The sequence below is a fragment of the Vespa velutina genome, chromosome 9, assembly GCF_912470025.1.
Source record: "Vespa velutina chromosome 9, iVesVel2.1, whole genome shotgun sequence".
Lineage (NCBI taxonomy): Eukaryota > Metazoa > Arthropoda > Insecta > Hymenoptera > Vespidae > Vespa > Vespa velutina.
In genome coordinates this window covers 342827-368131 of record NC_062196.1, presented here as the reverse complement: position 1 = coordinate 368131, position 25305 = coordinate 342827, and the positions used below count along the sequence as shown (strand labels likewise).

Sequence of the window (25305 nt, the reverse complement as noted above, 5' to 3'; positions counted from 1 at the left end):
TTTTTTTTTTCTTTAAATCGTTTCTTACAGTTTAATTTGTTTTTCTTTATATTTCATGAAACAACGAATGTCTTCTGCGTTTGAAACAATATTTCAACTATTTACATTCAATTTTTCATTGAGATCAAAATTTCTAATCTTTTTCTATTTCTCTCCCTCTCTCTCTCTCTTTCTCTCTCTCTCTCTCTCTCTCTCTTCTATTGTTCAGAATACAAAACTCGAACGAGTACACTTTTCGCACTTCAAGATCCTTTATTAATTTTAACTAAAGAATCCAATATAACGAAAAACTTTTGCCGAGAGTCGTGATGCAAAATATAGTTTTATAAGTATCGTCCATAATAATTTAAATCGCCGGTATATTTTCGATACATCGATTGACGAAAGGAATACTGCTCGTTCATAGAACAACGACCTAAGATACGACTTTTTGAATACGTCTTGTGTGTTTTTTTTTTAGTTTACACTGTCTCTCTCTCTTTCTCTTTCTTCTTAAGTATTACGACGTTTGGCACTAGCTTTATCGTCCTTGTATTCGTCTATATACACATAATTTCGATCGATCGGACGAGATCGATCGTTATCGAAAAATTGTCTTTTACACCTTTCTATTTACACACACTTGCGACGTCTCGTCTCGTCTCGTCTCGTCTTTATGGCGCATTAATTATGGCAAGACGACTGTGGGCTACTGATGATCGAAGGATTTTAATCATCTTGAGATTAATATAACCATTATGAAAATACAATGTGTATATCAGAAAATGTTTAACTTACGAAAACTTGTTTATCTCAGAAAAAAGCGAAATTTTTAACTTACGGGAACTTGTTTATTTCCTACTTTTGTTCCCTCAGTTTAACGTGTTCGAAAGAAAATATTTTGAAGGAAAAAAAGGAAAAAGAAAAAAACAAAAGAAAAGAGTACAAGTGAATCAAAAAATAGAATGAACGATCATGAGAAAATCGATTTCGATTTCCACGATTACTCCGCAGCAACCCTTAGAAAGATTTTTCAACGGACAAAAGATGTTCGATCTCTTGTGATTTCCTCATTCGTTTGTCCAATCCGTTTCTTCCGGCGGCGGAAGTATCTCCATTTAATCTCGGCGGCCATCGCGAACAATACCTCCATTAGTCGACTTCCGACTCAGCCCGATTTCAACCCTCTTCTCTTCTGGCATTTCTCGTCTTTTTCCATCTTGCGAGAAGTCGCGTGTCTTTCTACTCCTCTACATAGTACAATCGTAAATGTCTAATCATCTTCTTTTTCTTCTTCTTCTTCTTCTTTTTCTTAGCAAAAATCATCAAAGTCAATTAATCGACTCATCAAGATATCATGAAAATCTTTGACCCGTTATCATTCCTTAGTATGACGAACGAACAGCCATATTCTTCTTCATGAAGAATTCGTTTAGGAATTTTGTTCTTAACAAAATTCCTAAAACGAAATATGTCGTTTTTTCTAGCAAAACATTGTACTCCTGGAAACTTAGTCCAGGCAGAGAACGTCTAGCTACGCTTCAGAATCGCTCGAACACTCCTCAGCCTCGGGATCAATTTGCTCTTCTTCCTCTTCATCTTCGTGATGATAATCGCCCGTCTCTTGTTGCCATTTGCTGACGTGATGGGTGTTCTTATTATTACTGTTGTTATTTGCGTTACCACCACCACCACCACCACCACCACCCCCACCTCCACCACCACCCGACTGCTGTTGCGCTTTTGCTTCCTCCTCTTGCTGCATTCTCTTATGTTTCGTTCGCCGATTTTGGAACCATACCTTCACCTGAAACAAAGAAGATAATGATTTTATTAAATTAATTTATTTCAGTTGAAATCATTTCATTTAGTAATGTGTTAGAAAAATCAAAGTTTACGGTAACTATGTATCATCTATTTGTTCTTTTATTAATTAATTTATAAGCTGATTAAAAAAAATGAAGAAAAAATGAGTTAAAATTCTGTTTAGTGATAGACATTCATGAGTCATTAGAGACTTTAAAAGATATCCTAGGATGAATAAACTTAATTAAATTTCAACTGAAATCATTTTTATCATTAAGTGTTAAGAAATTACTTGTTCCTACGTTATATACAATCACTTCATATTACTTTCCCTTAGTTCCATTAAAACTTTTCTCATCAATTATTAATTATCAGTTTTAAAATATACAGATAACCCTATATTTAGAATGACTTAAATCGTTATTTTTGCTGAACGATATTACAGATTAGTTCATTTATATTTCAATTATATACTTTCAATATTCAATAATTTGTATTCGGTAGGAATAGCAAGATCACTTTATACCCTTTTTGTCCTCGTCTTATATACAGATATTTAATTTATTCTTTTTTTTTTGTCTTTCATACGTTCGATCGTGTACTTTGCTCTCTAAAGAATTAATCTTGTTTAGATCAATTCAAAATCTAACGAAGAATAATACCTATTATAGAGGAGAAACGATTAAACAATCGAATAAAGTCAGTTTGAAATCGTCAGCGAGAGCAAAGGATAACGATTTTCTAATATCGTAATGCGAGAATCGGCACATTTCTTTTGAAAAATTAAATGTTCTTAATTAAAATAAGTAAAACGAAAATATATAATTTGTTTGCAGCATTCTCTTGTGTAAACAATGACCATCCATACTTAGCCCTCATCCTTCCGTCTTTTTATTCCGCGAACTCTTTCATTACAAAGGAAGCAAAGATCCGATCGACGAAAAGAATATGACAAAGGGGAATATTTCCTTTCACTTTTCTAATATTAAACGCCCTCTAAATTTGTCGACCCATACTAAAATAACCTATACATATACTATACCATAATTTTCATGAATTCACTCGGATGCAATTCCGTGTGTAAATCTCCAGCACATCCCTTTACACCCTAGCTACCCTATCATTCGACCGTCGTTACACCGATGGATAGTCAACGATACAGACGATCAAGCTCATTGGACCAATCCGCTTGAAAAGGAGACATGAAACTTCCACCCTCGGGATCGTAGTCCCGTAGTTTGGCAAATTAAGTGGCAACTAGTTATGGAACCAACCCCTATTCCTCTTAGTAGGAACGAGTCGATGTATCAAGCAGCCACCCTTAAACGCAGTTATCCGGTTACAATAGCTCGTGTGCTGTGCTAACATGGAACCCCTTCGATCGTCGAACTAGAGGGAAGGGATGAAAGAGAGAGAGAGAGAGAGAGAACAAAAATGAAAGCAAAAGAAGGGGTAACTTTCGTACACATGCTCTCTTTATGGAACGAGAAAGGCAGAGGACACTATTGTCCTTGAATTGACTGCACCATCGTCGTATTTCATGGCGAGAGAAAGGGCTGTAGATAGAGTGCCATTTTGAAGTTATCAAGCTGGAAAATCGACATTGTGCTCGAGTTCCAAGAGGAAAAAAAGAATAGAAAAAGAATAGAAAAAGAGAGAGAGAAAGAGAAAGAGAGAGCGAGAGACAGAGTGAATGATCGACCGGATCTCGTCCCACGTCCAACACAACGTAGTTTTGACGAGACCCAGATTAGACTCAGCATTTAGAATCAAAATCAGAATGGTATATGAACGGAAATCTTTCTCGTAGGGTGTAACTATTTACAAAATACTTTCGGTCTTGTTTATCTGTGACGATTCTACGCATCAAAGAAAGAATTATCATCCAACAAAAACAAAGATATTCGACGTATCAAAATGCAATGAAGTAATTGCAACTTTTACTGTGTCTCCGATGTCACATAAGTTTCACATAAAATTCGTTAAAATCGTGAAATCGTTGAAATCGGACGATTTTGCAATGTCCGAAAGCAGCACTCACCGAATCACAAGTTTTATGCCCGTAGGGAGACTCTTTGGGGTCGTGGCACTTAACGGGTGATTAAGAGGGCAAATAGAGAGCAACCCCTTCTAGCGAGCACGATATAGTTTTCTTTCTCTCTCTTTTCTCTCTCTCTCTCTCTTTCCTTTGCAAGCTTCCTCTTTCCTTCTCGTAGCCATTCCCTTTGGGAGCGTCGTTCCAAGCTTAATCGAGTTACCCCTATCGCATGTTCCTTCCCTCTTTCTCTCTCTCTCTCTCTCTCTCTCTCTTTCTCTCTCTCTCTCTCTCTCTTTCTCTCTTTCTCTTTCTGTCTCTCTCATTTGCTCTTTCTCCGTTGGTTACCACGGCAACGAACGTGGAACTACGACCCGATTGGTAGATCTCTCACGCACGCGAATACTATGAGCATCCCCTTCCACAAAGTCCCGGACCATCTCCCAGAATGTAGACAACTTCACTCCCTTCCCTTCATCCGTTCTTCCCCTAACTTTCTAAAGTACTCACCCCATCCCATTGGATTTCGGATTTACGCTTAGTTTCAACCCCGACTCTCTCATCCCTTCCTGATCCGCTCTTTATACCTACTTCTTTCCATCGACTTCCTCAGATTCCATCAATTTTAACAACATTCTAACTACTCTAATACCATCTATCAGGAATATAAAGTGACTTGGAAAAAGTAATCGTAAGGATCTTTAGAATTGTATAAGTCTTTCTTTTATAACGAACAATATGACTTAGATCTGATATTTGTATTTGATTTATATTATTTTAATTTGAATAAAATATTATATTTAAAATATTATTTATGATATTTCAATCGGAATAATTATCATTAATTCATTTTGATTAATTTTCTATCAAAACGAAAATACAATTTTTCAAAAGAATTACATAGAAGAACAACTAATAATCAATGACACCTATAAATCACCCATAAAAACTCTATTAAACGCGAAAGTAATTTCGGTTTAAAAAATATCCTTCGTGTTAAATAAACACACGCTACACAGATTCAAAATACAAATAACAAAAGATGATACTAAAGGAAAAGAAAAAGAAAATAAAATCTATCTGCACGCACCTGTGCACATACAACAATATATTAGAAGAATAAAAAGAAGTTAAAGAAGAATAAGAAGAAGAAGAAGACGAAGGGACTATTAAAAGAAGAAGAAGAAGAAGGATAAGAAGAGTTCGTACTACGTTTGTTTGTCTGTCGGTGTATGTGTATATGTATGTTTTTAGAAAGGCGCGTACGACTGTCACTGGCGATGTGACTCGCATATAAGGTGTTCACCTGTCACTTAGGCGCGTTCCAGAAACAGCCTCAATTACGTGGCTTCGCGCAAACTCACCGAGGAAGGTAGGTAAGCTCTCTCGGTGCTTAAGTCCGGCTGTTACCCTGTTCAACTAAAAGTCCGAGGTAACGCCGGTTAACTTGCCTGGTCTCTCTTTCTCCCTTTCTCTCTCTCTTTCTCTCTTTCTCTCTCTCTCTCTCTCTCTCTCTCTCTTTCTCTCTCTCTCTCTCTCTTTCTATGTAACGTACCTACGTACTCGTTATCTCGTCCGAACGATCAACAGACACACAGTGCGCGTGAGCGTTTCCAACTTGCAATCTTGCGAGCCCAGATAGATAGCCGACGTCCTTTCAGCCTCCTCTGCAATCTCCACATGCGCAGGACTAAGATTTTTTTCTTCTTCTTCTTTTTTCTTCTTTTTTTTTTTCTTTTTATATCTTCCTTTTTTCATCTCTTATTTCTCTATCTTTTTCCTTCAACGACTTTAATTTCGATCTTGGCCGATCGACAGAGATGGTATTGCCTGTAATTGGTTCCGTATCGATGAATGATACCCTCTTTAAGATGCCACGCCGCTCGAACGATCTATTCACTGATTTCTTGGAAAATGGTACACCCTGGTACGGACGATCTTCGATGAATCTTCCTGAATTCCGTTGCACTGATGTTACATTTTCAAGAGAGTATCCTTTCGTGTGATCATTGTCCTTTTACGTGGATATTGGTTGGTATTAATTATCGGCGAAAGAAGAAGGTTGCGTTGTGTACATAACCGTTTTTGTACTCTCTAATTACAAGTTGATCTTATTTAACTGTTACTCGAAGATATAAATATGTTTCAGTTCGAAAAATAAGAAGAACATGCTACCTGTTAAAAAAGTATCATTTTTTAAGTTGTAATTTGCTAAAAAATAGTTTGGAGATATCTTTTAATTCCTATTTGTATATTTAGCATTTGTATTTACTGATATGCATCGACCAAGTAAAAAAGAGAGAAAGAGAGACAAAAAAAGAGAGAAAGAGACAGAAAGAGAAAGAGAGAGAGAGAGAGGGAGAGAGAGAGAGATGATGATGATGTAAGTAAATTTAACAAAAAATCTTCTCATTTATATGTTCCTTTTACGGAGTCATTCGAACTAATACGTAAGTACCTACACGATAATAATTATACATAATACTACACGTAATACTTATACCTATAATATTTGTATAATAACTGATAATGAGATCAAGCTGAATTTATATATATAGATAATTAATGTAATATAATATAATAAATGTAATAAATATTAATGAAATAAATATAAGATAATTATAGTAATAATATATAGATAATTAAAATATATATTTCGAGATTAACAAGCAAATATATGTATTTATATATTGTGCTTATAAAATCTGCTGAATTTCCTAAATAAAGTTTTTAAATCTTCACGTTATATTTCAACAAATTAGAAAATAAATCGACTTTTTCGAATAAAATCCAACAAATCTGTAACTTTGACAGATATAAAAAAACTTATTTCGATTTCTTAGTTATTCTTAATCGTTCCGTCTGATATTCTTAACCTCTGTCACTCTTTTCCCTATTTCGAAATGGCTCGCGTAAGCGAGAATAATGAAAGCGTGCTCGAGCTTCAGGATATCACTTTGGTATGCATGGATAATGAAGAGCTCAATTAATCCGGATTATTAATTGATATTCTAATTACGCGACACGACGAGCACGTCCGCTAATCAGAAACGCGTTGCAAGCATTTTCAAGGTTAACGCAAATGGATAACAAGAGACGGACTTTGCATTGCATTTCTCTATGTTTTTTTCTTTCTCTCTCTCTCTCTCTCTCTCTCTCTCTCTCTCTCTCTCTCTCTCTCTCTCTCTCTCTCTCTCTTCCTCGTTATCATTCTCTTTTGTTCGTGAAAATATTTCAATACTAATCGCTTACGTTATTTAACGCGTTCACTGTCAGAACAATTTTGCATAAATCAATATGTTCATCCGCTATCTATCGCATAACTTTTTGTAAATACAAGATACAAGAAAATTCATTATCATATTTTTTATATTAAACTTTACACGTGTCTAATAAATATTTAAATGTATATTTTTTCAAAATTTGTAATTATATGTTCTATATGAAAGAAAAGTTCATATATTATATAAATACATACAATATAAATATAATATTATTTATTCCACACTAAGTTAAATTATTCGTATATTTCTATCGATCGCATAACAGTATCGATTTAGGTAAATCAAGAAAATACAAAATATTCTTTCAACGTAATATTAACGACGAGAATGTAATCATCCAACTTCGTCGAAAAGTTATACGAGTGTACTCGCCCATTTCTGTAATAAGAACAGACACCTCCGGCCATTCGCATAAAATGCGTATTTAACTTCTGCACGACTTATTTATCTTTTTAAATCCTAGAATTTTAGCGGATAATTTAATACGACAAGAAAATCTGTAATGTCCGATTTCTCGATTCGAAACGACCAAAAGCAGAGTTGCCAATACGAGAAAACCTTTCGTTGCTTAATTACATAGTTACATATCTATGTATCTACATACGAGCTAAGATATATCTTCCTGATGAGTCCTTTCCTTACCACGAGAAATTGGATATTTGTTAATGGAAATTAATATTGCGCCAGCAACGTTTGCGTACTCTAATGCCATGCAATATATATATGTTAGTTGTTTTGTACTTATGTAGATATATAATATATATATATATATATATATATATATATATATATGTATATATCTGCATATATATCTATATACTTATTCGAATTTGTTTGAGATGAATCCCAATATCTTTTATGCGATAATTTTTCTTATAATCTTAGATTTATCGTTCAAATATTCGATTTTAATTTGTTTCCAAGCCTTCTTTCCCTTCTTTTAAAAAGTCGAAATGGATTTATGTATATGCATATGTATATACATACAATATATGTGTACATAAGTTTTATAATTCCATTCCCTCTGTAATATCACTTTGAAAAGTTGTTTCATCATCGTATTATCAAAACTATATATTTCGATTGATAAATCAACGTTCTTATAAAATGTATTACTAGAAAGTAACTTAATCGGCAAGCATTCGACATTTGTTCTATAACAGACAAATTGATCTATTTACTATACAAGAAATGTCTACGTTTTAAATATCTACTAATCGTAAAGTGATTTAAATTTTTTTTATATTTTTTTCAAAATTTATCTCAGAAACATTAGAATAAACATAGCTAAATATTTCAAGGAAAAGCTTTTTTAAATTATTATTCCGAATGTAATTATTATATAAGTTGTTATATAAAATATACGAATAAAGGTTGAAAGAATTATTACAATAACAGGATAAAATATGCATTTTAGAAAATGACAACTAAGAGATTGAGAAAAAAAATAACTGTGAGAAAATAATCTCGACAAACTTAAATATAGATACTTACTAATTTCTATCAAAATCATTAATTAACTTTTTTGATTAAATGATTCTTGAAAACATTAAAACTGATTACAGAAAGATTAAACAATCACTATTTTAAGTAATTTTGAACTCTCTTTCTATCTTTCTCCCTCTATTTCCGTCTGTCTGTCTTTGTTTGTCTGTCTGTTTGTCTGTCTGTCTGTCTATCTGCCTGGCTGTCTCTCTCTCTCTCTCTCTCTCTTTTTCTTTTTCTTTTTCTCTTACTCTCATTGTATCGATCGAAACGTTGAAAGAACACAGCATGCGTTAAACGAAATACCGACGAATAAACAAACGAGAAGAGATATTTTTTCGATCGATGTCTCTTTCGGCACGCACAGCCGAGTCGAACCCCGTCGAATAAAATCCGCAGCTGGACAGTGGCGACCAATCGCGTAGATTTGAGGCGGTCCAATAATCTCCCCATCGGTTTCGACGATCACGCTCGAAACATTATTTTTTAATCCTCTGTGCGCGTAGTCGAACCATCGTCGTCATAGTCGTTGAGCTTCAACTCTCTTTCCTACCCCGTCAACCCTCCCGGCTAAATAAACTCGACGATATTATTTTTCAATCGCCTACAGCGTGCGTACACGTTGGGGTGGCTGGTCCTAAAACGACACGCTTCGATAAAATGACGCTTTTCGCATTTTCTCTCTCTCTCTCTCTCTCTCTCTCTCTCTCTCTATCTATCTATCTATCTCTCACACATACACACGTACATACACATTTCTATCTCGCTTCTATCTACTTCTTATGACGATCGACATAACAGTATCATGTTTCATTGATATATTTAGAAATAACTGAACTACTGAAATACAAATTCTTTTCTAATGAGATATACGCAAGTATAAATATCTAGATATTTCTAGCTTGTATGCTTTTACAAAATCAAATTTTGAGAAGATTAATCGAAATATTGATTATTTAAATATTATTTGCGCACTCAATTTAGAAGAATTGAATTCAAATGACCATAATTGTTCGCATAAGGGAACAGAAATAGAGATCTTCGAATTTGTTAAAAGCGATTCAATTGAAATGATGTAATCTCATCTGTCGACATTCGTCAAAAAATATATATATATCTTAAAAAAAAACATGATGGTGAATAATTATTAACAAAGGTTGAAAACGTATCACGAGAGATCAACAATTGGACGATGTCGCGCAAACTCGTAAAATTAACTAAAAGAAGAGAAAGTCATGTAGGTATATGAGAAATCTTTTGAGTAAAGAGATCCCGGTTAATCTCGATTCATAAATATGCGTACTCTCGTTCGTGGAAGACGATAAGGACGATGAACGTTACAATAATACGATATTAACGAGGAACTTGTAGCTAAGCGTAAAGCAAAAACGCTATTCGTGTTTGCGCGACGAAAGATCGACGGTGTGAGGAGTAAGACTTTAATGGGATTTTAAATTATCCGATTTTAATGTACCATTGTTCGCTTCCACAAACGAGACTCTTAAGCACACGCGAGAGAGAAATACAGGTGATAACCTTCCTCGGGATATCGCGAATTTAATTTCACTTTAATACTTACCACTGTGCGATAAGAAAATTCTCCCGTTCGTTCTCCTCTCATTACGATCGTTGCATTTGCAAACGATCTTCCTTACGATCGAACGATCGTTTTACTCGATGTTCGAGAAAATTGCTTGCGATTAGTACCGAAGAGAAGAAAGGTTTTAATACATTGGTAGAGAAAATATTACTTGCCAAAAAAAAGAAAGAGAAAAAGAAAATTCTTTAATGGATCCGTAAAGAAGAAATGGGAAAAAAATTTAAAAAAAAAAGAAAAATTAAGAAATATAAATGACTTTTTTTTGTTTTTTTACAAAGTAAACTTCCGTTTGTAACGATAACGTTCAAGTGATTGGTACGCTCGATACCGTTCTCTTCTCCGAAGTACACGATTTCCATCGACTCTTCCGTGAGAGAAAAAGAAAGGAAGGAAGAAAAAAGAGAGAGAGAGGGAGGGGAGGGAGAGACGATATCGTAGCTCTCCCGACATGGCACTATTTTATTCTCGGCCAATCGCGCTAGACTTTTTCTCCGTGCGTATTACGTTGCCGTGGACGGTAATGGAAAGAAGTTTACATATTATGCAGGCCGCGTACGGATTCTCTATGCATAATGAGCCGTGACGTCGCTGGACTAAAAATAAAGCATTCGCGAGTAAGGCTCGTCGGTCATCCGATGACTGTTGCGGCGTTGCCAATTTAGTAAATAAATTCATATATCCGGAATAAATTTTTAGTTTTTGAAAAAAAATAAAAGAAACAATAAAAAAATATAGAAAAAACAAAGCAAAATAACCGAGAACGATCTTCGGTAGATCGCTAGCAAGAAATAAACGGCTTTTAGAAATTGTTTTCCCGCATTTTATTACATTTGACTTTACTTCCGCGCTCGGAATCGATTATGTTTCTTAATTATCATAAAATTAAAGTTATCATGCGTATCGTATTATGAGGAAAATATAAAAGTAAAAAAATAAAAAAAAAAATAATAAATTAATAAATAAATGTACGAACGGTATTCAAACGAAATATTTTTAACTTGACAAAGGAAAGCCGTAAAATCTTGAATTTTTGTATTTTTGCACGCAGCTTGCAATCTTGTACGAGAGAAAAAAAATGAAAAAGAGAGAAAGAGTAAGAGAAAAAGAAAAAGAAAAAGAAAAAGAGATAAAGAGAGGAGGGGGAGCAAGTGATTAGATCGTAAGCCGTGCATTTGGTCAGCTAAATTATTCGGCTTAATGGAGAGGTCCATTAATAATTTATGTCCCGCGTACGTAAATAAGACCGCAAGTTTCCTCACGAGAGCGTATTACTCTAGAAGTGGCGGAACACCGACAACCGTAATGACTCGTTCCTCTATTCGAGGCTGATAAATCATTAGAATTAACTCCATCGATCGACTCGCATATAATTAACGTCATTATTCCTGTAATATTCCCGATATCCCGCATTAAATTACCTATAAATACTCGTAGCTCATAGTTTTACTATCGTTATATCCTATTTTGTTTTTCCAAAGTTGCTCTTTTTTTTTCTCCGATTTGATAGTTCGAACTGGACTTGTCGTTACACCTTCCGTCGCTGCATGATACCTATCGTAAAACTGTATACTTTTTTAAATGATACTCTCTATTCAACGACGGCTTTCACATTTCTTCGTACTTATATAGTACCTATCGTTGTATCCTTCAGAATTTAAAACCACACCTTGTAAGATCGAAGATCGCTATTAATCCGATTATCTAACTGACTCGATCATTGACTTTCCCGTTTCTTATTATAATTACAAATCACCTTCACACTCTCTTGTATTATCATCCATTACAATATATTATCTCGTCACGTATTACGACATAACATGGACATACCTATCTATTTATCTATACATCTATCTATCTATTTATCTATTTATCTATCTAATACCTACTTCGGAAGCTAATCGAGATAGAAGACTGTAAATAACAATAAAGAAATGCGATGTAGAAATTCTTTCAAAGGATAATCATGAATTCCTTTGTTTGCTAGAACTCTCTCGGTAGTCGAGTAGTAGCCAAGGGTAGCGCGATACTTTACGAGCGAATTTACGTGAAAGAAACGACAACCAACAGCAACGTTGTCTTCTTCGATCCGGAAGGCAATCAGCAATGTACGTACGTACATATATACTACATACTTGGAGCGGCACGCAATTAGCAGTCACATTATATCCGGAGGCTCTTACAGAGCCCTCTCCGAACACGCAGAGAAACGGAACGTTTCACCCTAGTTAAGATTCATAAGAAAGACGCGCGTTACACGCGACCCGGTGCTCCTCATTAGAGCACTAATTACGTACGATTAGCCCAGCAATTACCTGGGAATACATTATGACCGCGAATCAACTCGCCGAATCGTGATCACGTAGGCGCTTTTGCCGTATGTGAACTACATCGAATCTCGTTTCTTCTCTCACAAGAGTTCTTTACAGATAAGAGAAACGTGAACGAATTCACTCAAATTAACAATCTGTTTGGATGCCCAATCGAAAAAATGTTTTTTCTCTATCTAATTAGATCAAATCGATCAATTGTTCATTATGAAAAAAATAATACAATGCAGAAAACTAATTCAATCCCTTGAATATTTAACAAATTCCATAACGATACTGAGATTAAATTATACAAATATGCGTAACTTTCTTGTCAACCGTGTCAGATGTTTCCTTTTTTTTGTTTTTAAATTCATTAGAAAATATCGAATAAATACTTTTATGTTGTTTTCTATATGTATCTACATTTGCACATGTAAATACCTATTTGCGACATATCTACATAAAATAGTCATTATCATACAATAATATTGATTGTAATAATTCTAAACATATAAAAAAAAATTCGATCAAAATAAAAATAGTGAATACTTTTATTGAAAGTTTTATTACAAAAACAGAATGTAATAAGTAAAAAGAAAGAGAGAGAGAGAGAGAGATAGAGAGAGAGAGAGAGAGAGAGAGAGAGAGAGAGAGACAAAGAGAGATAGAGAGACAGAAAGACAGAGAGAGTTTGTTCCCCACAATGCGTACGAGTTCCTTCCAAAATGGCGTCGATGCTGAGCGCTTCCCCAGCTTAATTCACTATCTAGCCACCTTTCTCCTTCCCCTTCGACACCCCTCCTACTTTTCTCTTTCTCCCTCTCGTTCTTTCTCTCCTTTATATCTATCTCTTTCTTTATAAGACTCCCCACCCCTTGTTTCGGGGGAGCGTTACGCCCATAGAATGCGGAAAGCATGACTCTCGCGCCCTTTCGACGACTCTCCACAACGTGTTTTCTTTGGACAATTCATTCGTTCTCCCCTCGAACACTACCACCATTCAACTCTTCGTGAATTTGCACATCCATTGGCCTTGTTAAGCGAAGTCGATATCTCTTTTCTTTCTTTTTCTGCTTTCTCCTATTTTAAATTGTCATTAAACTTTTCTAACGATCAACCTGGTTATTATACTTCTTTCTTTCAAATAATATGCCATAATTAGTTTGAACTCAATAAAATATTTGATTACAGTAATAACGATGATCGTTCATCAATGAATACGATCGTTACTAAAGATAAACGTTCGAAAAACATTTTTCAAACTTTGTCTTATCTCATATCAATCAATTTTCTCTTTCTTACCTGCGTTTCAGTTAACGATAGCGCCTGCGCTAGCTGCTTTCTTTCCGCCCCGACAACATAATGATTTTTCTCGAAGGCGTGTTCCAGCTTTAACAGTTGACTCGGACTAAACGCAGTCCTTATTCTTTTCGGTTTTCTGAAGGGTTGCAGAAGGAAGCCAGGTATGTCGGGACCTAGTGAAGATAAAAAATTCGTTATCTTTGTATCAATAATTATATATTTTCTCTAACAAATCGGATCAGGAAAATGTAATAATAATAATAATAATAATAATAATAATAATAATAATAATAATAATAATAATAATGATAATAATAATAATAAATAATAAAAACAAACGATCATGTGCGTTAATTACTTAATTAATCAATGCAGTAAAGTATTTACAACGGACGCAAAAAAGAATGTATTACGAATCAAACTTATGCTATAATTATACATCTCCGTGAATTGCACAAATGTATATCTATTATTCTTACAATATCAGACTGATAACTCGAGTAAAAACAAGATAAATATGTAAATAGATATGTAAATGTATATATATATATATATTTATATCACGCAATGTTAGGATAATAATGAATCTTAAATGTGAATGAAATAAGGATTTTTAGATGATCTTGAATTTTATAATTCAATGATTCACAATGAAAATTAAATAAATCGATCGAAAAAATACCACATAAAAAGATTAGATATATGAATGAAAATTGATTAGAGCTTATATAACAAGTATTTAGTAAACCAAAAGAAAGAAAAACAATCGATAGATCTATCTAACAATTCCATAAATTACAATATTTATTGAAGACATTTTTAGGAAAAACGTAATTTTCATCAACTTTTTCGTTCTACAATTTTTACCTATCTACGTTCGTTACTGCCAAAAATAATGATCTCAAAATGATTAATTAACGCTATACGAAAGAAACTATAATTATATCGCGATAATACGTAAGAAAAGATATAGCGAGTGCCGTAAACACGTGCACGATAGGAGGGTTGTTCGGTAGATAATTTACATTCTTAATTAACATTGGACTGCCTGGTAACAGCAATAACTACTTACATTAGTGATATTATTATACAATCTATAGAAGAAGTTATAAACTAATAAATTTGAGAAACGGTTGAAATTAATATAAATGTTATTATTTATCAATCATCTGGATAATTAAAAGTTATGTTACTAGGTAATAAGAAATGTTACTAGGTAATAAATATATTTAACTAATTTTTTAAGAAAGAAAAAGAGGAACAAAGATTAATTAATTAATTACTAAACGTTGTCATCATCGATTCTATTCTCGTTAGTAGTAGCTACCCCCCACTTTCCTTCCTCATCTTTCTCTCGTCACCTCGACGTAAGTCACGAAACGCGAGCGTGCTTGGCCACGCATAATCCTACGTATGTAAGTAGCTACATAATACAACCTAACTCATATAGTTAGTATACCTATAATAGTATAGAGGAGTATCTACTAGGAACTCGCTCAGGTAATTGAGTATTCCACCTCGAAAGAGCCATGTCGATCGTCCGATACCTACGTCTGCCGGAAGTAGCCCGAGATACTTTACCGGAAAAGCTGCACGATAAATCGCTACACCTTCTCTCGTTGCTTCGACCCGTAGGTAGGTATATACTCGGCATATGGCTCTAAATGTATAGGTACATAAAATGTGAGACCAGACCGTCCACCCTTAGATCGATCGAAAACCATATATGCATATCCTATCGAAGAAGTTTTATGAGAAGTAGTCGTTCGATGATGTTCTCCAAGATCCAAATCCCTTTTCCGTTAGCTATTCATTTTCTTTGAAAGTTCTAATTGATGCTTGGTCTACTGATTCATACTTCGATTGAAATTATTTGTAGAATTTTTTTCTATAAAAACACTTGAACACTTCGATTGTTCCAATAAATGTATCTACAAATATCATAACTGTTAGGGACTTTTGTATCCTATCTGTTGACCACCTTTATCAGATATCGATCCAATGAGACCTCTTATTGATAAGACTTATATAAGATTATCTAAATAAGTACCTGTATTACATATCTTTCCTTGCTCAGTTTACATTCAAGAGGCATTTGTAATTTGTTAAAGGAACACTCAGACAACTGTTGCACTATTCAACACTTAGAAAACATCCCTTATTCAAACAACACTTAATAAATATTATTTATTGTTTTTGACTTGATCAACTCATACGGACTAATTATTCACGTATACGGAACACTCGTTATTTTAATCATAGAGACACTTATTGTACGAATTATTTGTCCTAATAAATCTGAAGAATGCTTCAGACACGACATCTGTATTTTTAATTCACCTATCGGCAATCAAACTGGACTAAATGCGACGGAAAGACTGGGTAAATACAATACTTACATACATTCAGCCTCTTCGCTAGGTTATCAAATGAGTATTAATCATATTGCTTCCATTTATCCTAAGTAAAATATAAGAATGTTTAATAATAATCTATTTTAATCGAGAATGTAATATAATCATTACTAAATATAAAAAATATTTTCAATAAATATCTATCTAAACATATATATATTTTATTTCATTTCTGTAATTTTATATATTTTATTTCTATATATTTTATTTCTGTACAGAAGTAGTCTCATCATCTTCGTTCTCTTCGTATCTTTTTATTAGATAGGAACTTTATCCGTTTCTGATTCACCTGGTCTACCTTAACGGAAACAATATCTACCAAAGCACGCTATTAACGCGTTCAAAGATACGTACGATCGATCGAAGCACGATGACATGCTAATTCATATTATGCAAGCACAATGTAGACGCGCAGGCATTCGACGTGCTATCCGATAGTAATGCAACCAACTTGGCATAACGTAATCGAGCCGTATCACCTTTTACCGGAGAAAATTCTACGGAGAAGTTGTACTTATATACATACAATTTGCGAGTAACTCATTTGCTCGAAATGACGAGACAAAGTTGTAACGCAAGATATTATATACTTTAGATTGAATAGTTGTGACTTTTTCAAAATCTTAATTATTCTCTATTCACTATAAATAATATACGCATATATATATATGTATATTATTTATATTATTTATATATATATATTCATTTATTTATTTATTTAAATATAGTACATATATATATTTAAACATATATGTATTTCAATATCAGATACATACATATACATATAAACGTACAAATAAAGGTAATACAATTATATATGTACATGTAATGTATAATTAATATATATATATATATAAATATATATATATATAAATATATATATATATAAATATATATATATATATATATATATATATATATATTACAAATTCTTTCTTATGTATATATTCATTCTACATTTCTTATAATTCTGAAAAGATTCGTTTGAATCATATTCACATGAAATTACAATTTAATATGAAATTGTTCCTACAATAAATAAATAAATAAATGAAATTTCATCCAAATGAGTTAATTCTTGTCAACGATAAAATAGACATCTCTATTCGAAAATCGCTTACTGCACGTGCTGGATCGGACAGATAATGTATATTAGATGCAGCAGACTCGCCGTTAATTGCACGCAAATATGATTCTCAATGCAAGACATCTGCCATGCTGATGATAAATGTCACGAAACAATCGCAATTATACGACTAATGAGACGCTGACAATTAAAAAACGATCGTACAAAAGTACGAATTACAAAGTTGCAAACTGTTCGCAAGAAACAACGTTATGGAAGCGTCACAAGAATATTCACGATTAATCGATCAACGACTCGGGTTATTATTTGAATATTCAGAAAATTTTAATTCGATGTTACTCCTATCAACACAGTTGATTCAATCCATATAAACGATGAACTACGAAAAGTACTTTTCATTTTTCTGAAATTTATTTAATTAATATTCATTAATTATCTATTATTACATACCTAATATCAAGTAGAATATATAATACAATATCAAGTATAAAATATATCGTTATAGTACGAAAACTCAAAAAAAAACACTATAAAAATAATATATAAAATAAAATAGAAGAGATAAAGAATCCTTTCGGGTTGTTGGAATCGTTCGTAAATGAAGAAGGATTAGGATGGGTGAGAGAAGGGATGCAGCATGATTCTCTCGATCTTCTCGCAAAAGATTGAAGCGATATCGACCGTCGCTCCCTCTCTCTCTCTCTCTCTCTCTCTCTCTCTCTCTCTTTCTCTCTCTCTCTCTTTCTCTTCTTGTCTCACTCGTTTCTCTATGCTGATCTCCTAGACATTGCCTAAGGCTTGTTCGTTCCGTTCGACGTAAAGGAAGACGAAGGAGAGAAGAAGAAGAAGTAGAAGAAGAAGAAGAAGGAAGAGAGAGAGAGAGACAGAGAAAGAGAGAGAAATAAAGGAAAAGAAAATCAAAAGGAGAGAAAGAAAGAAAGGAAAAAAGTTTCCAAGGCTATAATTACATCGAGCTTACGTTGCGGCATCGCAGCTGAGACGCCCTGAGCGACTCGAAATTACTCAAAAATAAGACTAAATGGTAAACGTATCAAATTATACTCCTCTCCTACCCTCCACCTTTCTCTCTCTCTCTCTCTCTCTCTCTCTCTCTCTCTCTATCTGTCTATCTATCTATCTCTCTTCACTCTCGGCATCCTCGGCTCCTGCGTCTCGCGCCTCTCGCATTCTACCGGCGATTTCTTTAGCATGGAAAAAGGAAGAAACCTATACATTGCCTGTTCTGCGGATCTAATGTGTTTTTAATTGTTGCCAAGCGTGCGACGTCGGTGATCGTGCAAAACGAACGATATAATAGGGGTTGGTATGTTAACGTATATCTAATGATTTCAAACATCAAATAATTCGAATTCATTTCCGTAAAAAATATCGAAGTTTGTTTGATGTTCTTCCGATCTAACTTTGCTTTGGATTCGAATAACTTTCGTTTATGTATATATATATATATATAGGTAAATATATATTCATGTATATATATGTGCATAGAGGGTTCGTTCATTAACATGACAAATTTTACGTTGACAAGGATATGAATAAGAAAACGATGCACGCATTGTGAGCGATAAGAGGAACATTCGTTGCATATATAACGGTATTTTACACACACGCGCGCGCGCACACACACATACACACACACAGCTATACATACCCCGCCCCGTTTTCTTCTATAGCGGAAAATCGCTATGAACGAACGTGGCGACGACGCGACGGTTCCGCTGGTTGATATCACGTTAAAGTCAACGAGAAAGCTATGATTAATCGTTCCAGGCCGATTATCGGTTACTACGATCGGCGCGATAATTAATTTTTCCTTGCGAATTAATTCGTTCTTATTAGAGTATTCTAATAAACTCGTATGGACATTTATCTCGAAGAGCTGGAGAATAATAAAGGCTACGACGTCGGTGCATTAACAATTCGCCGCGTTCAATTATCCAAACCGGTTGGTTACTTTCCAACTTACGTTTGCTCGTAGTCGCTTGACTATGATAAGAGCCAGTAGTGAACGATTAAAATTTAATTACAAGCTCGTTGATATTTCTTTCGTTATACACGGATACTTATCTATTTAATAAAAAAAAGAAATTTCCAAAAGTTTTGTTCACACAGTGAACTGCGATAATCTCGAAGGACAGCCATCTTTCTTCAGCCATATGGCTAATTAATGACGCACGATCAATCTTTCATCATTTCTCGATAAACTTTCGATTCGATATCGTTAGACTCTTCCGATTAAAACGAGTTACGTGTCCACTTAATTAGCATCAAAATAAACCGAAAGGATAAATCATTATCATAATTGTAAAGATATGTAGATAAGAATAAATAAAGTATCACTTGCTCAATTCATCGGCTATCCTCGATCGATTTATAGATATGACAATACGTCTCAAGAACGTTTAGTCTCTCTCTTTTTTTCTCTCTTTCTCTCTTTCTCGTCACAACAAAAGCCAATCTCTCGGCACGTCCGAACGTTATCTCAAACGAATCATAAACAAAACGACAATAATGAGCACGCTTCGAAGATAGAAACAGTACGCGGATATCATTGCATAAACGTTTTAGAATGACAAGCTTAAGTTATGCGACAACAACGACAACGATAATCAAGACGAGTAGCCAGCGACCTTTCGCAACGTCGAGCGACTAAACAAGTAAATTCATTCGATCGTACCGTCATTCGAATATATATATATATATATATATATATATATATATGTGTGTGTTATGTTTACTCTCCCGAGAACGTATGCGGATAAACATTACGTTGTTAACTTGACATTAGGCATAAAAAAATGAGTCAGAGAGAGAGAGAGAGAGAGTACACGAGAGTATATTTATACGATTCAATTTCTTTGAATTCAGTACATTGAGTAACATAGACATTCATTATCTCTCGATTCAATTCTATCCAATAATTTACAATAATCTAACGTAAATTATCTAATAAATGAGCTTCCAATTTTCATAATATTATTCTATACGACAGAATTATAGTGATTCTTTATCGTATTGTACTGTCTGTTTGATTACATGACTAAAATAATTTTATTTTAAATTTCTAGATTTTAATTAAATATGAAAGATTGAAGATTTATTTCTATATTTAAACGAGGACACAAACGACTGCCAAGATAATCGAATCGAAAAGAAAGAGATACAGAACATAGTAGAGTGCGGAATGCATCTCGCTTGTAAACGTCTTTGGAAAAACAATTCCGGAACGCCGCGGGACGTATTTTTGCTGTGATCGAACGTTCCCTAGACACCTGTGAGAACACAGAGTCCGCGATTTTCTTGCTCTTGAGTCTTCGCCACGAGAGAAATCCACTCCCATGCCAGCAACGTGACAAGTTCACTAAACTCAGCAATGTTGATCGCCACTGGCAATTTTGTTGGAGAATTTATCGAAGAAACTAACTCGATTTCACGAAGCAAAGTGAGGATGAAAGCTTTTTGATTCGTTGGTACTATCGTACAACGAAAAATGATTAAAGATCTTAATAAAAATTCGTTGCAGACAGAATAAAAGAAAAAAAAAAGAAAAAATATAGCTACAATTTTAACGAATTCGAAGAGATTTGTAAGACAAAAAAAAATAAACAATAATCCTCGTAAGGGAGCAATACAGAGAAGAGATTAGGAGATTCTATACAATAGATGAAGAAAAGAAACTCAACTATATAACGAAGAACCCGAACAAGCGCGAAATCAACTACGGGGAACTACCGTAAAAAAAGAAGGAAAGGAAGGACCACGAGCTGGCTCCTATTGTCGAACGTAGACACCCTGCGGTGAGAGTGTCACGGGGATAAAATGACGCTTTAATAATACCGATTAACTCGACATTGTACTCCACCAGGCGACTTTTTCGGTATTGTCGATCGAACATCGATGGAATTGCATAGTTTCTATTTCTTTTTTTTAACTCTCTTTTCCTTTTTTTCTTTTTTAGGTTTACTATATTCATAAAACATCAACAAGGATTCTAGTGTCATGTCGTAACTACACCTATTATACGGATGGAATAGATTTGTGCTACTGTCCGAATCTATTCGTAGATAGTGTCGTTCATGTTGTTGAAAGATTTAGAGCAAACTATTCAACAAAATATTATTATTATTATTATTATTATTATTATTATTATTATTATTATTATTATTATTATTATTATTATTGTTGTTGTTGTTATTATAGACAACAATTTGTATTAATTATATGTACATAGATTCACGTACTATTTTTCTATTCGATACAATTTTAAGTATGAGATTATTGTTTATTAGGTTTTCTGACAATTTCTCAAAGACCTGCTGAGTTTATCAAAATCTTATCTTGAAATTAGATGTAAACACATCAATGAATGTTATTTCAAACGTTAATCTAATTAACGCTGCAATTGACGAACATCGTCTCGATAACACTCTTTATGGGAACATTGAAAAAAAACTTGTATGGCTATCATTCACAACATAACGTCTTAACACACTGAAATTCGAAACACTAATTAACCACGACCTCCACTATAATTTGTCTATTCGAGGCCGCATTAAAAAAAAAGGCCAATGAATTCTCAAGACATCAATTATATGCAACAACCATGTTATTAATCTAAATATACTTCCCTTGTAAATTAAGGAACATCTCTCGAAGAAAACGTACGATGCATATAAAAAAAAAAATAAATAAAATGAAAAAATAAAAAAAATAATTGCGACCGATCTACTCCTTCTCGTTACATAGTTTCCTGAAAGTCTATATTTGCACGATCTAAAAGGACGAAGAAATTAGATCCGTCGCCCTTCAATTCCAAGAATTAAAAACCATTTGTAGCGCGGCGCGGGACGAACGCGAGATCGCGAAGACAAAGATGGCGTCGAACAATTTTTTTACGACGGAACAAGTTTCGTGTCCTCTTCAAGTAGATATATATTCCTCTACCGGGTGGCACGCCTCATTCCGTATAAGCGCCGATCGCGGTAAATTTATGGTAATTGCCTTTTCTACCTGTCAGAGACGTTCTTTCTTCTCTCTCACTCTCCCTCTCTTTCTTTCCTCTCTCTCCCTCTCTCTCTCTCTCTCTTTCTCTCTCTCTCTCTCTTTCTCTCTCTCTCTCTCTCTTTCTCTCTCTCTCTCTCTCTTTCTCTCTCTCTCTCTCTCTTTCTTTCTTTCTTTCTTTCTCTCTCTCTCCCTCTCTCTCATTCTCTTTCTTCGTACTCTCTAGCTTATCTCCGTGTTCCTTTCATTAAAAACTGACCTCGTAAGAAGAGTTCGGAAAGCAGGATGCCATTATCATCGACCTAACATCGATAGCCGTAAATTGGATTCTCACGATATATGTATACGCAACAAGGTGCTATTTAAAGGGGTATAAGGGAAAAAAGTCAGAGATCGTTGGATCAAATGTCAATGAGAAATGAAAAGAATACTTGACTTAGAAAAATAAAATGACTGATTCGTCCGCTCGTTTACTCATTTTGTTTATACCAACTAGGAAGAGTGTGAAAGCGATAAGAGTCTGATAAGAAGCTTAACAAGAAAATAGCACATTACAAAATCTAAGTGACGTAACGTTTACGTAATTGCTCGGAGCGTTGCTCGATTATATTTATATATCCTTATTATGTATCAAGAAGCGTCATTGATTTCATTTGGAAACGAGATAATAAGAGAGAACATAACTTACCAGCTGCAAATCTGTGAGGGAAGATCCTGCCATGCCTAGAGAGTAGCCACGGATAAAGAGGATAACTATCTCTCGCTGGTTGATGAGTATGAGGCGGAGGATGTGGACCAGCTGGTGCGGCACCGTGCGTATATGGTCCATGAGGTGGTGCATGTGGAGAAGCACCGTGATGCGCTTGAAGAGCAACCGCGAGATTTGCCGCTTGGAAGTGCTGAGCGGCAGCAAGGTTGGCAGCGAGCGCGAGCTGTTGCGTATGATATTCGTTCTGACCGGTCTGTGGTGCCGTCGGTCCGTGTCCAGGTGGTATACCATAAAGAGACTTTAGCTGTTCGGCTGCGACGGCTGCTGCAGCCGTAACGGCACCGGGCGGTGGTGCTAGGTAGTTTGGACTTGGCCTCACAACACCAGGAGGTGGTTGAGGATGAGATCCTACAGGTGAATCACCGTGTCCGGCTATCCTATGAGGTGGACTCGGACTGTCGTTCGGAGTGGAGCCACCGCTGTGACTGAGAACGGTACTCTTACCAAAATCCAACTGATTGCTGCCGCCAAGATGGTGATGATGATGATGATGGTGATGTCCGTGATGATTCGCATGATGGTGGTGGTGATGATGATGGTGATGATTGTTATTATTGCCGGTGGTCGCATGAGACGGTGTCCTTCGCGAATTATTCGTGTACGACTCGACGGAGGAACTACGAGAGACAGGTCGATCAGAACCTTCGGAATGAGCACCGGGTGATCTCGCCGCGATACGACGTGACTTTGGCGATGAGGAAGCATCGACGAGCTCCATCGGACTACCGTCATCTCGCTCAATCTCGACTCGAGGCTCCAAACGATCTTTCCCAGTGATTCGATCCTCGATGACTCGGCCAGCCTGTACGCCAGCACCGCCGCCAGTACCGGCACCACCGCCACCTCCACCACCTCCGCCACCGACGATCGAGTCGATGCTGAAGCCGATCTTTGGCTTCGAGGGCACCGGGACGATTGGCGTCGGCGCGAGCGGCATCATCGTACGATTATCGTACGCCTCACCGAAGGATTCCCCACTTTGGCAACGACCTAATGCGAACTATCTCCTGCTCGCTCCAAGTAGATCGTCGAAATCAGATTCGCTGCATCCCTTCGATTCGAAACGCGCGTGATCGAACCTCGTCCGAGACTCGTAAGCACTCGCGAAACGGAAACTGAGAGATAGATAGAGAGATAGAGAGATAGAGAGAGAGAGAGAGAGAGAGAGAGAGAGAGAGAGAGAGAGAGAGAGAGAGGAAGGGAGGGAGGGAGGAAGAAAGAGTAAAAGAGAAAGAGAAAGAAAATGAAATTCGGAATGAATTCTCTTTTTAATAAAATCCTATGCAGGTCTTGCCTCGAGGCCTAACGGCTCACCTTCAAAATTTCCCAATCATCTCCGGAACACATCGTCCATACACTGCTCGTCGCACACTGAAATCGTAATCACATAAAAGTCGCGTCCTCCTTCCTTTTTTCTTCCGTTTTTTTCTTCTTTTATCGTTTAACCACGCCACGACACACTAAACGATCGAGGTCTGTCACTACACACTGTCACGATTGGGGCGCGCACGAGCGCGCCAACTCGTTGTCCTCGTCGAGCTTTTATTATTATTAATAGAACGATCACTTGATAGGTCTCGACGAGGACGTCAACATTTTACTTGTTTGAAAGTCGCGTGTAAACTATCGTTACTACTCTCTTTCTCTCTTTCTTTCTCTACGCACTCTCTGACGGATGATGCTTCTGGCACGAGAGCTTGCTAGTGTTTGAGCAAATTACAGGCTAAACGAGGCGCTCCCGCTCGGTGGTGGGGGAACGAGAAGCAAGTTAACGCGTATCCCCACTTTTTCACTTGTTCCTGACTCCAAGACTTAGTGGGGGAGAGCAACGACCACGAATGGGCGTTACTATGTGGTACCGAGACCGATGTTGAGGCGTATCCCTACTATAACGTGATTGGTCCGTTCTTCAATGTTCGGACTAAAGTTACCTCGATTTCTCGCCCGCTACGTGGATGCTGTGACGAGTAGGGCAACGCATTTAGTCGACGATGGGCGTTAAACTCGCGTTTTTGTCCTACGATGAAAATGAGCCGTTTAATTAATACGTCTGCCTCCTTCTCTCTCTCTCTCTCTCTCTCTCTGTCTCTCTCTCTCTCTCTGTCTCTCTCTCTCTCTGTCTCTCTCTCTCTCTCTGTCTCTCTCTCTCTCTGTCTCTCTCTCTCTCTCTGTCTCTCTCTCTCTCTGTCTCTCTCTCTCTCTGTCTCTCTCTCTTT

At 35.7% G+C, this 25305-nt stretch overlaps 1 protein-coding gene and 1 long non-coding RNA gene across 4 annotated transcripts; one reads left to right on the top strand and one right to left on the bottom strand.

Annotated features, from left to right (window-relative positions):
• LOC124951535 (homeotic protein empty spiracles-like) lies at positions 1–24952 on the bottom strand. Of its 3 annotated transcripts, XM_047500066.1 has the most exons (4): positions 24404–24951; positions 23009–24204; positions 13801–13973; positions 1–1786 (listed from the first exon to the last, which is right to left on the bottom strand). In XM_047500066.1, the coding sequence occupies exons 2-4, from the start codon at positions 24027–24029 to the stop codon at positions 1514–1516; spliced, it is 1467 nt and encodes a 488-aa protein (XP_047356022.1). In that variant the 5' UTR covers positions 24030–24204; positions 24404–24951; the 3' UTR covers positions 1–1513. The 3 variants fall into 3 exon arrangements, with proteins under 3 accessions (XP_047356022.1, XP_047356021.1, XP_047356023.1); XM_047500065.1 differs by having other exon boundaries at positions 23009–24951; XM_047500067.1 differs by lacking the exon at positions 1–1786 and adding an exon at positions 13113–13578 and having other exon boundaries at positions 23009–24952.
• Positions 20207–21983, top strand: LOC124951536. Its single transcript, XR_007101627.1, has 3 exons — positions 20207–20761; positions 20843–21196; positions 21278–21983. It is a non-coding gene; the product is annotated as an uncharacterized LOC124951536 (long non-coding RNA).
• Positions 24953–25305: the final 353 nt, after the last annotated feature.

What these genes read in the sequence shown, in the direction of transcription:
- LOC124951535 (XM_047500065.1), bottom strand. Translation starts at nt 24,029, where the DNA reads ATGATGCCGCTCGCGCCGACGCCAATCGTCCCGGTGCCCTCGAAGCCA. An exon ending in CCCTCACAGATTTGCAGCTG is followed by an intron (nt 13,974 to 23,008) that starts GTAAGTTATGTT and finishes TATCTTCACTAG; the next exon opens with GTCCCGACATACCTGGCTTC. An exon ending in TATCGTTAACTGAAACGCAG is followed by an intron (nt 1,787 to 13,800) that starts GTAAGAAAGAGA and finishes TCTTTGTTTCAG; the next exon opens with GTGAAGGTATGGTTCCAAAA.